Genomic DNA, 14,488 nt, shown 5'->3' with positions numbered 1-14,488 from the left:
ATGTGGGGCCTAGGAATGTTAAATAGTTATTATTTCGGGATTGAGCTGATTAGACTAAGGTATATGAATACATGATTTTTGTAATTCGAATGCTGCAAGCGTTGGTTTAGGATCCCTACAGGCATATCCTCGGTAAATAGGTATGGGGAATAAATTATGTTAGTCATTTTGGAAATTAATTGATAAATTTAAAGTATGAGAATATGAAAATATTGTATATGATTTCCTAATGTATCAGGAATTTGAAAATATTGGTGTTGGATTATCATATATTTTTCTCGGCAATTATTATATTATGAAATATTAGTTAAAATTTGTGTGGCATGAGAAATGATTTTGTTACTGTACAATAAACATGTGGGGATATTTTACAATGAAATGTGATTTATATTGGTTTATGGGAATTATTGAAAATACGACAGATAATGTGAAATAATGAAATATGATATTTTGATATCGATATATGTGATGACAGTTTTATACTGAAATATAGATATGATATATGTATATATGATGGTTTTATACCAAAATACAGACTTGATATTTTTGATATTGAGATTACTGTGGAATTGTGGAAATAAGAACCCTGATGGACCAGTGATGTATATGAGAGCATGGTACCGTTGCTAGGAAATGAGTCAGTGCAACTACACTACTCAGGGAGAGTGTTGGTATTAGAAGTTAATTGGGCCTACAGAGAGATGTTGACCGCCCCTGGATTCGAACCAAAGTTGCGGTGGGCTAATCGTACTGCAAACGAGAATTATTTTGACTTAACCTGGTAGGCCAACCATGGCTAAGTCCCGCCTTCGGACCCCGCAACCCGGTCATGTGGGGTGATTACATGACGGTGATGTATGAATGTCTACTCCGGTTGGTTTTTTATTACAGACATGATGAATTTACGTTTACAGACATGTTGGGTTTCGAATCCAGAGAAACGTATTGAGCACGTGCATATTTTTGAGAAAAATATATGGCTGCAAATGTATATATATGTATATGAATATGAGTATAGTTTTCATGATTACTCAGTTAAATTATTTATTAAATGAACGTGTTATGATACATTAAAACTCATGTTGCCACACACTTACAATAATTTATTCCGTCTTATTGAGAGGTGTCTTACTCCTTAAGTTTTTAAACATTTCAGGTAATCCAGAGAGACCAGCTTAGAGAGCTTTGGGCAGGAGCAGGTGAGACACTACAATTTATCCGTGTATGGATATGTATTATGTACCTTGGGTTGTATATTTGGGTTTAGGAAGAAAGATGCTTTTGTATTATGATGGTATTACTACTTTGGTATTGTATATGGGATTTATGTATATTATGCTTCCGCAGTGTTGTAGTATAGCTTATGAACAGTTGCACCCGCTAACCCACTTGGGGGTCAGGTGGTTTATATATGACATTAGAGTTTCATGTATATATAATGTAGTAGAATTTTCAGGTCGTCTCATAGAGACTTATATGTTCTTCAATCTCTTTCAGGCATTTTTCTGATCTTGCTTTAACTCTCTTTAGCTCTATTACGATAGGATCTGACTCAAAGTTGGTTCTATAAGAAGGTAGTTTAAAGTACTTTTCTAACCACACTTCTTTAATTAAAGTCTTGAAAAATATGATACAAGATTTAGTTGTAGCCTTTTGATAATTGTAAAATCCTTTCTTATCGCTCATCCAAGCTTTGATACCAATTTTCTAGAGGCCGTAAGTAAATCCTAAATGGACTACCTACTGAAACTCTTTTCTAAACAATACTATGTCAAGATACAATGATTGATCGATAAACTTGAAAGGAGGAGAGTAAACAAATGTACCTCTTCTAATTTCTAAAGCCTTCCTTAGATTCTTCTAGTATAAGGTTCCTGAGCGGTGCCTTTATGCCTCCTTCGGGTTTAGGTGATAACAGGACTTCAACCCACAAAAGAAGAAATTCACAAGAAGGGAATTCTTTAGAAGAAAAATGTTTATTGTATTGAGTTCTCTCAATGCTCTCCTCGAACAAAGGGTCAAAGCTCACTTTATATAGGCAAACTATTGGAAGTATAAGCACAACTTGCCTTCTCATCCAAATAGATGCTGACTTGATACTGAATTAAAGCTATAATAAAACAAATTACTTTAACAAAAGATAGGACAACACATAACTTGCTCACTCATCTCTGCAATACTTTGCTTACCTGATAAGTAATACCATACTTTACTTTATTTAAAGAAAAGAAAGATGCTTGCTTTATGCAAACGACAAGAAATTCTTTACTTTACTTTATAAAAGTAAGATGCTTGCTTTTGACACAAGATATGACCGAACCAAATAGTCCTTTCGATCGGCCCTGGGGTACGATAACATTCTAATTATCTGAGTCTTTCTCTATCTTTGGTTGTTAAAGAAACCTCTTCCTTTTCCTCCCATTTTGGAAGTCGAGACTGGTTCCTTTAAATATTTATTTTCCTCTATGAACCTAACAAAGGGGCATAGCGCCGCTTTATGCTGTTCATTACAAAGAGGACATTTCTAGCTACTACTGCCGGCCATCTTTCCTGCAAGTGATTAGATATTTGGTTAAAGCATCTACAACAATATTATCTCTACCTTTAATACGTTCTATAGAAAATGAGTAATACTGAAGCTCATTTCGCCATCTAACTAATCTAGCCTAAGTAAGTCGTTTCAATTTTAATCCCATGAAATTATTTACATAGGAACTGTCTGTTCTGACGATAAATGTTTTTCCTAAAAACAGCTCATTAGTGCGAATACCTTTTACTATAGCAATAAGTTCTTTCTCGTGTATTGGGTAGTTTTGTTCTGCGCCATCGAAGCACCCGTTCCAATATCTACTAAGATGTTTCATTTTATCAATTTTTCCAATTTTTAAAATACATCCCCAAGTTGTATTAGAAGCATCAGTTTCAAGGATAATCTTTGATTCAGTCCCGTTTGGGTAATCTAACCGTGGTAGATTCTGAATCTCATTCGTAAGGATCCTAATTACTTTAGTATCCTTTTCTTCCCAATTCCACAAATTCTTACTAGAAATCTTCCTTTGGTTTGGTAGGCTTTTATCTGCAAGGTTCTGGATAAACTTCATTGCATAATTTAGAATTCCTAGAAAGCTTTGACACTACTTTCTGTCTAGAAGTTCACTTGGAAACTGCAATAGCTTCTTTGCTATATGTGGTTGGAGCTCCTCTCCACTTCCATAAATTCTCAGTCCAAGGAATTCTATTTTTGGTTTTGCCCAGATGGTATTTCTTTCTAAAAGTACCATTCCTTCATGTATAAACACTTAAGCCACCTGCTTTAAATGTTTAAAGTGATCCTCCATATTCTTGTTGAATATGAAGACATCATCAATATATATAGCCACAAACTGTGACATACCATTGAATGCCTTGTCCATTCTTCTTTGGAATATTCGTAGAGAATTTTTCAATCCAAATGGGATTACTAACCATTCATGAAGATCCACTGGTGTCATGAATGCAGTAAGGCCTATAGCTTCCTCCTTGATCTTAATTTGCCAAAATACCAACTTAAGATCAAACTTAGAGTAAACTGTCGGTATTTCTCTCCTAATCCTATTTCTTAATGACTCTTGAATAGGGAGATCATAGTCATTGTCCTTTGTGGCTTTGTTCAATTATCTATAGTCAATTACCATTCTTGCCTTGCCCCTTACTTGCTCGACGTGGTTCACGACCATGAAAGCTGCACTCCTGTGCTGGCTTTAAGCATGCCTAATTAATTAATCCCATTTTTAATAACTTTGGAATCTGCTTCTTAAATTCTATTGGCCTAGTTAGGCTTACAAACTCTTAGTTTTGATGATAACAAAGTAAAGTTATTTAATGCATTTTCAAGTGATATGACTATAGAAAAAAATGATTTGCTCAAATTACATATACCCTGACATGAAAGCTTACAAGGATATCAAGGAACAAGGAAAGTCATGTAAGAACACCAAAGATCCACAATGAAAGCTCATAGAAAACTGAAAGGTTGAAGAAGCAGCATTGAAAAGACTCGAAGCAAAGAAGGTGTCAAAATAAGCTTAGGACAAAGTCTTTGTAAGTACTTCTAAGTATATTCAAATATGAATCTTTCATTTTGAAGCTCATTAAGCAAAGAGACTTAGAGACCTTAGTATAAATCTTGGAACACATTTTTCAAAGTTAAACAAACTCATATTCCAAGATTAATTGAGCAAAAGAAGGGAGAATTCAAAAATATGTTAAAATGAGGAAAATCTGCCTAACAGACGATTGTTTGTTCAGAGACAGACAATTGACATGTTTTGAAGTGTTTTAATACAAGTCAGAAGATTGATAGACGACAGTCATGTAATGGACAACCGACTGCCAGTGACTAGTGAGCCGTCTGTGAGTGCTCTGCCAGACGATTGTCAACCTTCTGTGTATATTGAAAAAAATGACTTGTTCATAGACAGACGATTGTCACCATATGGACAAACGACTGCCACCTTACTGTGTTGTATTAAAACTAAATTATTCTGGTGACAGACGACTTCCAATCAAGTGACAGACGACTGCCACCTCTTTGCCTATGATTTTTATAGTTATAATATATGGACAGACGACTGCTAGGACTTCACAGTCATTTGGTTCGCGGCAATTTTAAAATTTCCAATGGATATATTTTTTGAAATTCAAATTATTTAAAGCTTAAATAATTTTAAAACTTGGAAACAACTCTAAGTACACTTGGGGAACAAGCAAGGAGGTTTTCTATCTCTATAAATACCCTCAAGGATGATTGTTTTATACACCAAGAAATCAATTCAGCTTTCATTCTCTCTTAAAGCCTACTAAAATTCTAAAAGTATGCTATTGCTCTCATTACTCATGAAATTCTCTAAAAGCTTTACTGAGTTTCTCACTGAGTTTGTGCATCAAGTTGTTGATTCTTTCATCCATTGAAAGATACCTATGGTGATAAGTTTCTAAGAGCTTTATTTTGAAATTCATGTTCTAAATTTACTGAAGTACATAGTGTTTCAATTTGTACTAGTCAGCTCTTTGAGGAGCAAGTTATTGTACACCTTGTTTTATATCTTTGTAACAAGTTGAGTGACGGTTGAAGTGTTGAATCGTTGGACCAAACAAGGGGATATTGTTTGGAGAAGGCGGGTTCTAGCCTTACCCAAGGAGTGTTTGTAATTGGTATTGTTCTGCCCGGTAAAGGAACGGTAATAGTGAATCCTTTGGTGGTTTTGCCAAGGGCGAGGACATACGCTATGTTGAAGTCGAACCTCGTAAAAACCCTTTGTTCTTCTCTCTCTACCCTACCTTTTATTTTTCAGCAAAAGATATAATTTGTGTGGTTGCTTTAAAATTCAATTCTGAATGATTGGTTGTTAAATAGACTGGAAGGTAATTTGTTTTGGATTGATCAGCATTGATTGCGAAAACCGAAAGGGATTACGTTGGTTGATCATCCTTGACTTATTAATCTGAAATTTTATTTAAAAGTTGAACATTAGGAAGAAGAATAATTGTGATACAAAACTTATAACAAGTTCAGCAAATTTTCACATTTATACAGGGCTATTGTTACAAAAATTTAAGTGATTGATCTTATTATGTTGATTGTGATTGTGTTTAAGTTTTGATTGTTGTTACAACTCAAAAGAACTAAGACTAAGGGGAATAAAATTTTTAAAACCCAATTGACCCCCCCTCTTGTGAAGCTATTCCGATTTCAAATTCCTCTATCATTAACTTAGGATAAACTATTCCTTTACTATGAATAATCGTACTTTCGTCACTAAGTATTATGTCTACCTCTTGCATAGCCTTCTGCCATAGCGCCTGAGGATTATCATGCCACTTTTCTTAAAGTAAAGCCTTAATCTCTTCAAGCTAACTATTGTTTTCTATACTTAATACTCCTCCAACTAAATTTATCCACTTATCAAGCTTCTCTTGATAAACTTGTGCAACTTTAGGTTCTGTTACACCATCATTTTCTTCTATTATGATTTGGCTCTTGCCATCTCTAATAACGCTATTGAAGAAGTTGGGATAAAATGGTTGTCAATGATAACGCCCTTAGAAAATATCGTAAATGGCTGGTATCTTCTAAGAGATCTATTTCCTAAAAGGAAATCATATGGTAAATTTGGTATTAGGCAAAGAATTTGCTCATCAAATATTTTGCCATTTAAATTTATTTTTACCTTTCTAGCAACCTCTCCAATCAGGAGTATAGCACTATTGCCTATTGTTACCTGCAAACTTGTAGGTTCCCAAGTTACTCCTAGAAATCTAATCCTGGTATAGGACCAAGTACATCCTATATTGATTAGGGATGTACATTCTATTTCACTAATAGAAATGTTTGTAAGAGTCACCCATTCCTCCATCAGAGCACTAAGGATAGATGCTCACATATAGGACATATGAGACTGGCCATCTTGAAATTGATGTATTCCCAAGAGGGGGGGGGGGGGGGAGGGTGAATTGGGTATTTAAAAAATCTATCTCCTAGGTCAAATTAACCAACAGTAGTAATGCACAACCTAGGGTCCATCTAAGTATTTCCCAATCATTCATAATATTTAAATCATGCACATATTCATAAATAATTAAATATGAGCATACATTTGCAGGGAATTAAAGTGCATGAATTTAAGAGCAGACACAAGATATGTTATCGGGGTTCGGCCAATACTGCCTACGTCCCTGCCTTAAGCTGAATAGCAAGAGGATTCCACTAGTTGCTCACTTCATGGGTGGAGCGACACCGTTTATAGTACCTTACTAGGATGGTGCACCTAATTCTCTTAATCGTGTTTGAACCAGTCCAGGACTATTCACAAGGCTAGTCTCCCTCTTCTGACCATACGTCGAGAGTACAATAGATAATCAAATGTGTACAAATAAATGCTTCTAATACGAGCTGATGTATACAATATGAAGCTCAAATACACTCACACGTGATATGAAATATAAGTTCAAGTGAGTATGTGATTTTCTCAAAATAACTTAAACACTCCTTGAGTTAGGTGTATATAATAAAGCACTTCAAAGATTTAAACCCTAAAAAATAATTTTCTCCCAAAAATAATTTTTCTCCAAAATATATTTAATAATAAAGTGCAGGAGATCTAGGATTCAAGCTCAAAAAGGATTTTCCAATAAAACAATATGAGCCTTGAAATCTTGCAGCAAGATTCACAAGCATAGAAAGTTTACTCCCAAAGATATTTATCAAATGAAAATATGTGGGAGAAACAATAAGACCACTCTCAAAAGTAGTTTTTGAAATTAAAATCAAAGAGAGAGTGGATGCCTTGAATAACAAATGCCCAAAATATGAATGCTCTCTTTTGACAAAGAATTTTTTCAAAAGAATAAAAAAACAGAGTATAAAATTGAATGAAGAAAAAATAATTTTGGGAGAATTTTCTCTCTAATCTGCTTGTTGAAAAAAGAGTAATGGAGGGGGTATATATAGACCTTGAAGGAATTTTGACCGTTAGGGACATATTATGAATTTTTGAGAAAGTTTAAGAAAGGTTAATAAAAATAACCTTGTTTTAACCTCGATAAAATTCGAGCAACTCAAGAGGTTTGGTCGACCACTTTTAAGGATCGGTTGATCGGGTTACTCAGTTCGGTCGACTAGGGTGTTTTTGAACTGAGGTGCTGGTCGACCAGACTTGAGGCAATTTTGAACCTCCAAGGTTCAGTCGACGAGGCTAACTTCGGTTGACCACCATTGGATGTTCAGTTGACCGGACCATTTTTGTACTTCAAGTTCAGTCGACCAAGGCATTGGGATTTTCCCACGTGCCAGTTTGGTTGACCAGGGCATTGGCGTGCATTTTAAGGACAGTCGACTAGATGGTCAAATTTTTTACCCTTGGGAGGTTCGGTCGACCAAAGTGTATGTGTGTTCAAGTTCAGTCGACTGAACACACTAATTTTGTGCATTCAAGTTCTACTTACCTTTTAAAGTCACCCCTATTCACTTGATTATTACTTCTAAGATATATGGGGGCTTTTCCATGTAATATATGTGGACCTATGGTGTAACGACCTGCTTAATTTATCATAAATTAAAACATATTTAAATAATACAGTCAACTCGAACTCGTGGGTAACGAGAACATCTGTCATACACAGCGGAACCTAGGCAGCATTAAATATAAATCATCATTCTCATAACCACAAGTATATAATACCTGAGTTAACTATAAACCAAATCACTGTGTTTATATACATCTCCCCAAAATAATACAAAATATCTCTAGGATCCCATATCCAAAAACTTCTGATCCTAGTCCAAACTTACCCTCCTAGTGGGGTAACTCAACTGACTCAACGGTAGTCTCAAACCGCCAGTCTTTCTGGGTTTCCTAAAAATTATTTAAGTTCGGAGGTGAGACACTTCTCAGTAAGGGAAACTAAACTAAATACAGCTGCGTGGAAACATGAATATTTGATGCAATTATACATATACAATACATTTCATATACTTGAGAACATTCATAATATCATACTAAATAATCATATACTTTCATATTTTCTAATAAATCATATAGTTCATAAAATGTTTGATATAACTGATAATATTGAAAATTTACCCAGGATGTATAGTTAGTTGATGTCATATATTACCCCCCATGATGGGTTGTGCAGCCCAAAGGTGGGACCTGACAATGGCTAGCCGACCATTGCCAAGTCAAAAATGTTTGTAAGTACGATGGGCCCTCCACACCCTAGTCCGGACTGTCAGGTGGACGCCTACAACTCTACACTGAAAGCCACATCGACTATCCATCTCTCACCCACTTGTGGAGTGGTTAGCACAAGTCTAAACATAATATCTGATATGTATAGCAAAGGTACCATGCTCCTGTAATTGAACTAAACTATCATCCGGGTTCTGATAATACATAATACATGATAATATACAGTTTAACGTAAATAAATTGATTGCATGTTCTGTAATAACGTAAAAACATACGGTCTTGCGCTGTTTACTTTCATATCTATGGCCTTGTGCCAAAATCATACATACGGCCTTGCGCCGAAATCATACACCATACACGGCCTTGCGCCGGCTATCAATCACGGCCTTGTGCTGAACATTTCATAAATATCATTCTGAATAAATAATTCATTTATCATGTATTTCATAAACTATAATGTACTACATTATTTCTTATTCTCTAAAAACATGCTTTATTTGTAAAATTTCCATAACATAACACTTTTCATGTAAAATAATATTCATGTCACACATTACTGTATAAAATCATACATTATATTCTGAAATCATAAGTTTTGGCATTTCATACATATATATATACATTTCAACATAATAGCAGTATTTTCTCAAACATGCATTTTATTCATAATATATAAATATAATACATGCTTTCTTGAAAATTAATTTGCTAATAAATAATAATAATTTTGCATGGAAAATAATTGCTTTCATTTATTCCCTTACCTGACACTGAAAAGAAACCCCCTAAAATGCGCTCGTTCTGCACTCACAGGGTTCCCCATTGAACACCCTAAAAACGACAACTCTCAGAACTAAATTTCAGTATTTTTTTGTGAATAACATTTCCTATAACTACAGTAAAACCAAATTTGGCATAAAAAGTCTTATCTTAAACCAGGGATGAATTTCAACTTTACCCCACCAACGATCTGCTCCGGCAGATTTGGAGAGAACTTTCCCAGGAGTGTCGTGGTGGCCTCAGATCATTGATCCGGCAAATGATGGAGCCAAAATCGAAAAGGGAGGAGAGAGAAACCGTAGGGAGGAGAGAGAGAGATTTCTGCTGATTTTCTGCGTAAAATCTGAGTTTTAGGCTATTTATACTATGAGATTCGTCGACAAGCCATGTCACCTCGTCGACGAGGTCAAGAGGAAATTCGTCGATGAACTCTCCCTTTCGTCGATGAAATTCAGAGTCGCTCAAAACATCCTCTCGATATCTTCTCGTCGATGAGGCACGCCTTCGTCCAAACCTCAAATCCCATTATCCTATACTCTGGTATTATTACTACTGCACTTTAGAGTCTACAGAACCTAGTATCCTATGTTCTGATACCAAACTGTGATGACCCCCTTAACTTATTACATAATAAACATAAATAATAATGATATCAACTCGAACCCGTGGGTAATGAGGACACCTTTCAATCACAGCGGAAACCTAAGCAGCAGTAAATATAAAATCTCAATCATCCAACCATGAAACATAATACCAAAGTTTACTACATCATCAAAATACTGTATATATATATATATACAATCTCCAAAAATTCAAAATAACACTAGGATCATACAACAAAAATCTCCTGATCCTAGTACAAGACTTACCCTCCTAACGGGGTAACTCAATAACTCAGCGGTCACGACTCCCCGGTCTCTCAGGGGCTCTTGAAAAATCAATTAAGTTTGGGGGTGAGACACTTCTCAGTAAGGGAAAATAAACTAAATACAATTGTGTGACAACATGAACATTTAGTACAATTGTATATATACAGTACATTTCATATATCTGTAAACATTCATCATATCGTACTGAGAAATAGTATACTTTCATATTTGCTAATAAATCATATCGTACATAAAACATCTGTTATAACTGATAATACTGAAAACATACATAGGATGAATAGCTAGCTGATGTCATGTATTACCCCCTATGATGGGTTGTGCAGTCCGAAGGCGGGACCCGACAATGGCTAGCCGACCACTACCGAGTCAAAATGTCTGTAAGTACGATAAGCCCGCCACACCCTGGGCCGGACTGCCAGGTGGACGTCTACAACTCTACACTGAAAGTTACATCGACTATCCATCTCCTACCCCCTCGTGGGGTGGTTAGCACAAGTCTGAACATAGATATCTGATCTATATATAGCTACAATACCGTGCTCCTGAACTAAACTAAACTAACATCCAGGTTCTGATAACATATAATACATGATAATATAGAATTTTTCAAAATTTCATAAATACGCCCTCGCGCCGAACATTTCATAAATACGGCCTCGTGCCGATCGTTTCATAAATATGGCCTCGTGCCGAAATCATACATAAATACGTCATTCTGAAAATAATCGATTTATCGTGTATTTGTCAACGTCATAATGTACTGTATACTTTCATACTTTCTCAAACCACACTTCATTCATATCATAATAATTTTCCACGTAAAATAATATTCATGTCACACATTTGCTGTATAAAACCATACATTGCATTCTAAAAATCATAATTTCTGGCATCTCATACATATATATACATTTCAACATAGTAGCAGTATTTTTCTCAAACGTAAATTTCCTTCGTAATCTACAGATATAATACATGCATTCCAGAAAATAACTTTTCTCATAAATAATAATAATTTGCATAAAAATAACCGCTTTAGTTTATTTCCTTTCCTGACTACTGAGAAAGCCCCTAAAATATCCTGGTCTAACCCTCGTAGAATTTCCTAATCAATACCCTGAAACTGAAAATTCCCAGTATTAAACCTCAGTATTTTCGCGTATATATCATTTCCTATAACTACCACAAGACCAAATTTGACTTAAAAAACTTTACCTCAACTCAGGGATGACTTACTTTCACCAACGATCCGTTTCGGCAGATTTGGAGAGAACTTTACCAGGAGCGTCATGGTGGCTTCAAATTGTCGAACCGGCGTAAATCTGGCCCAAAATCGATGAGAGAGAGAGAGATAAAACCGAAGGGAGGAGAGAGAGGAGAGAGTTTGCTTAATGGTGAAGTTAAAAATCCGGATTTTTGATATTTATAGAACTGGATTCGTCGACGAGCCACGTCATTCGTCGACGAATCCTTCAATAATTTTGTCGACGAAATTCAATTCTCGTCGACGAAATTCAGTCGGTTTAAAACCTCTCTCAGTATTTCCTCGTCGACAAGTCCTGTTCTTTGTCGACGAATTCTATTATACCTTCGTCGACGAATCTCCTGTGTTCGTCGACGAGTCCTCTAGTAGTTTTCTTCCCTCTTTATTATTTAAATTCCATTTTATTCGGGTTGTCACATGTTCAAATAGAAAATATGTATTTTAAATGAGATAAATGTGAGTTATCATATATATATATATATAGAGAGAGAGAGAGAGAGAGAGAGATGCCTTTTCAATTATAGTTGAATTAATAGTTATATTTTGATTATATAAAACTCATTAGTCACGTCCTGATATTAACTTATCCCCACTATAGGAGGAATTAAAATTTATATGAATAATAAGTAGAGGATAAATTTAAAATTTTAATTTTTGACTGCCATGAAATTTCCGCCTGTGCTTTTAGGAATGGTTTAATTAATCTCAAGGGATATTTTGGACACACATGCAACCTTGTGTTCTCTCAAAACCAACGGTGTTTTCTGTAAATAAAAAAAGCCTGAATTGCCAGCCGGTGGAATTCAGGGCTGCTAATGGAATGCATGATCATAGCGTGAAAACTTATTTTATTAAGAAAAACCCTTGATCAAACTCCACTTGAAACTTACACAAACAATCTTTCTCCGGTAACCGGCGGCCAACTGGCACGGCGGCGACGCTGCATACATCCTCAGATGAACAAAGAAAGCGAGAAAGCCAACAACCCTGATGCAGAAACAAGGCCAACGCTCACGCCGCTAAGAGAAGCTGCGGCCGAGGACGCGTGGGGCGGAAGAGGAGTTGCCTGCACTGCGGGTGGCGGCGACACCTCGTTGGCAGCGAAATCGAAGGCGGGGAGGGGAGCACCAGCGGAGCCAGGGCCGGAGGTGACGTTGATGGCGAGCTTGAGGCCGATCTCGCACTGGAGGCCGACGCCAGAGTAGAAGAAGTGGCCGCCGGTCTTGTTGAGGCTGACGATGGTGGGACCCTTGTAGTACATCTCGACGACGTTGTCCTGAGTGCAGGCGTTGAAGTCCTTCTCGCTCACCTCCAGCACATTGTACATTCCAATCCTGAATGGGAACACTGCATGCATACATACATACACATGTATGAATGAATTAGGAGATTCATGATTAATTAATTTTCATGTTTGATTTGCTGAATGAAATGCAAATTTTAAATATAATTATAACAAAATCAAGTCATAATTCAATTTTAATTCTACGAATTTTTCTTTTTATAAAAAAATTTAATTTAAAAAATATTGATCTTTTTCAAAAAGATAAATCTCATGAATGTAGAATTTAAAGAAGAAATAGAGCACAATGGGTTTATAGACACTTTATAATATGCAAATTTACCTTGATAATTGTTTATGAACAACTCTTACCATTGCCCCAAGACTTTCTTTTATCCTTTTAGATAAAAATTTGCCACTCTTTTTTGATGGGCTTCTCTTTTTTTGGAATCAGAGGAAATGATCAATCATGATTAAACACAAATTCTGGGTTTTCAACATATATAGCTGCATATATGTTATGATCAAGGGTAATCCCAAGATAGATCATACAGTCCTTCTGAACAAAGCACTTACATATTTTTTTGAATTTCTATTTTTATGTCTCAAATCCGTGACCTTTGGAATCCTTTCCATCATTTGAATGAAAATTTGCTTTTTTTAAAAATGGGTTTCTTCTCTCTCTCTCTCTCTCTCTCTCTCTCTTTTTTTTTTTTTGGAATCAGAGGGAGATGAATTGATCATGATTAAGGCATTCCCATGGCTCAAGCAGGGTGTTTATCATGAAAAATGGGCATGGAATTAAGCATAACATGATGTATGTATGTGCAAAAACAGGGGAGATGACATTGTTCAATCTGAAATATCAATAGAAAGAAACAGAGTTTGAAACCCAATCCTGCTTCCTGGCCTTTCATCCTTATATCCTCTTAGATGGAACAACATTGTACATATTAATGAAAAGAAAAACAGAAACAAAATCAAAAACCAAACAATCATTTCTGCTGCTAAAAGCATTGTAACATGAATTGGAGCAGGGGAGAGGAGGGCAATAAGATTAGAGGCACTCACTCAGTTCATCGCCGACGCCGAAGGTTCGGGGTTTAGCCCATTCCTGGTAGAAGGTCTTGTTTGGGGGGACGGTCCAGCCAAAGCTTCCCCCAACAACATGAGTCATTGCGCTTGCTGATTGAATCACATTGCAGCCCAAAATTGCTGCACAGCCAAACAGGATCAGGAGCATTGATTTCCTCATTTCTTTTTCTTTCTCAACTTTTTCCTGCTTGCTGTGGGGAATGATTTCTCAAACTGGGGTGGTGGGAAGCCCCGCGTGAATGAGGAATTGACGGGCGTGGAAAAAGAATTCCTCCAAGACTTGAATAGAATGATTTTTCGAATGGCTTTGCTCTGCTCTGCTGCTTTTGGGCATTTGGTGTTTATAGGTGGACGCTGCTGTTTTTTTCGGTGTCAAAAATTGCTTTTGATGGAATCATTGGTTTGAGTGGTGAGATGATCACCCACTTCCTTTTATCTATATTTAGGG

At 36.1% G+C, this 14,488-nt stretch overlaps 1 protein-coding gene across 1 annotated transcript; it reads right to left on the bottom strand.

The window, feature by feature from the left end:
- Positions 1 to 12,615: 12,615 nt before the first annotated feature.
- On the bottom strand, positions 12,616 to 14,200 carry LOC131158444 (umecyanin-like). Its single transcript, XM_058113316.1, has 2 exons — positions 14,017 to 14,200; positions 12,616 to 13,010 (listed from the first exon to the last, which is right to left on the bottom strand). Exons 1-2 carry the CDS (start codon positions 14,198 to 14,200, stop codon positions 12,616 to 12,618), a joined length of 579 nt encoding a protein of 192 aa, XP_057969299.1.
- Between the last annotated feature and the right edge of the window lie 288 nt (positions 14,201 to 14,488).

This window comes from Malania oleifera, chromosome 6, assembly GCF_029873635.1.
Source record: "Malania oleifera isolate guangnan ecotype guangnan chromosome 6, ASM2987363v1, whole genome shotgun sequence".
NCBI classification, from domain to species: domain Eukaryota; kingdom Viridiplantae; phylum Streptophyta; class Magnoliopsida; order Santalales; family Ximeniaceae; genus Malania; species Malania oleifera.
Note: the sequence above shows the minus strand (reverse complement) of the source record. Positions and strands in the feature narration are given on the sequence as shown.

Excerpts from the sequence above, each read along its gene's own strand:
- LOC131158444 (XM_058113316.1), bottom strand. The coding sequence starts at position 14,200 with ATGAGGAAATCAATGCTCCTGATCCTGTTTGGCTGTGCAGCAATTTTG. Across the intron at positions 13,011-14,016 it reads CGGCGTCGGCGATGAACTGA|TGTTCCCATTCAGGATTGGA; the intron begins GTGAGTGCCTCT and ends GTATGCATGCAG.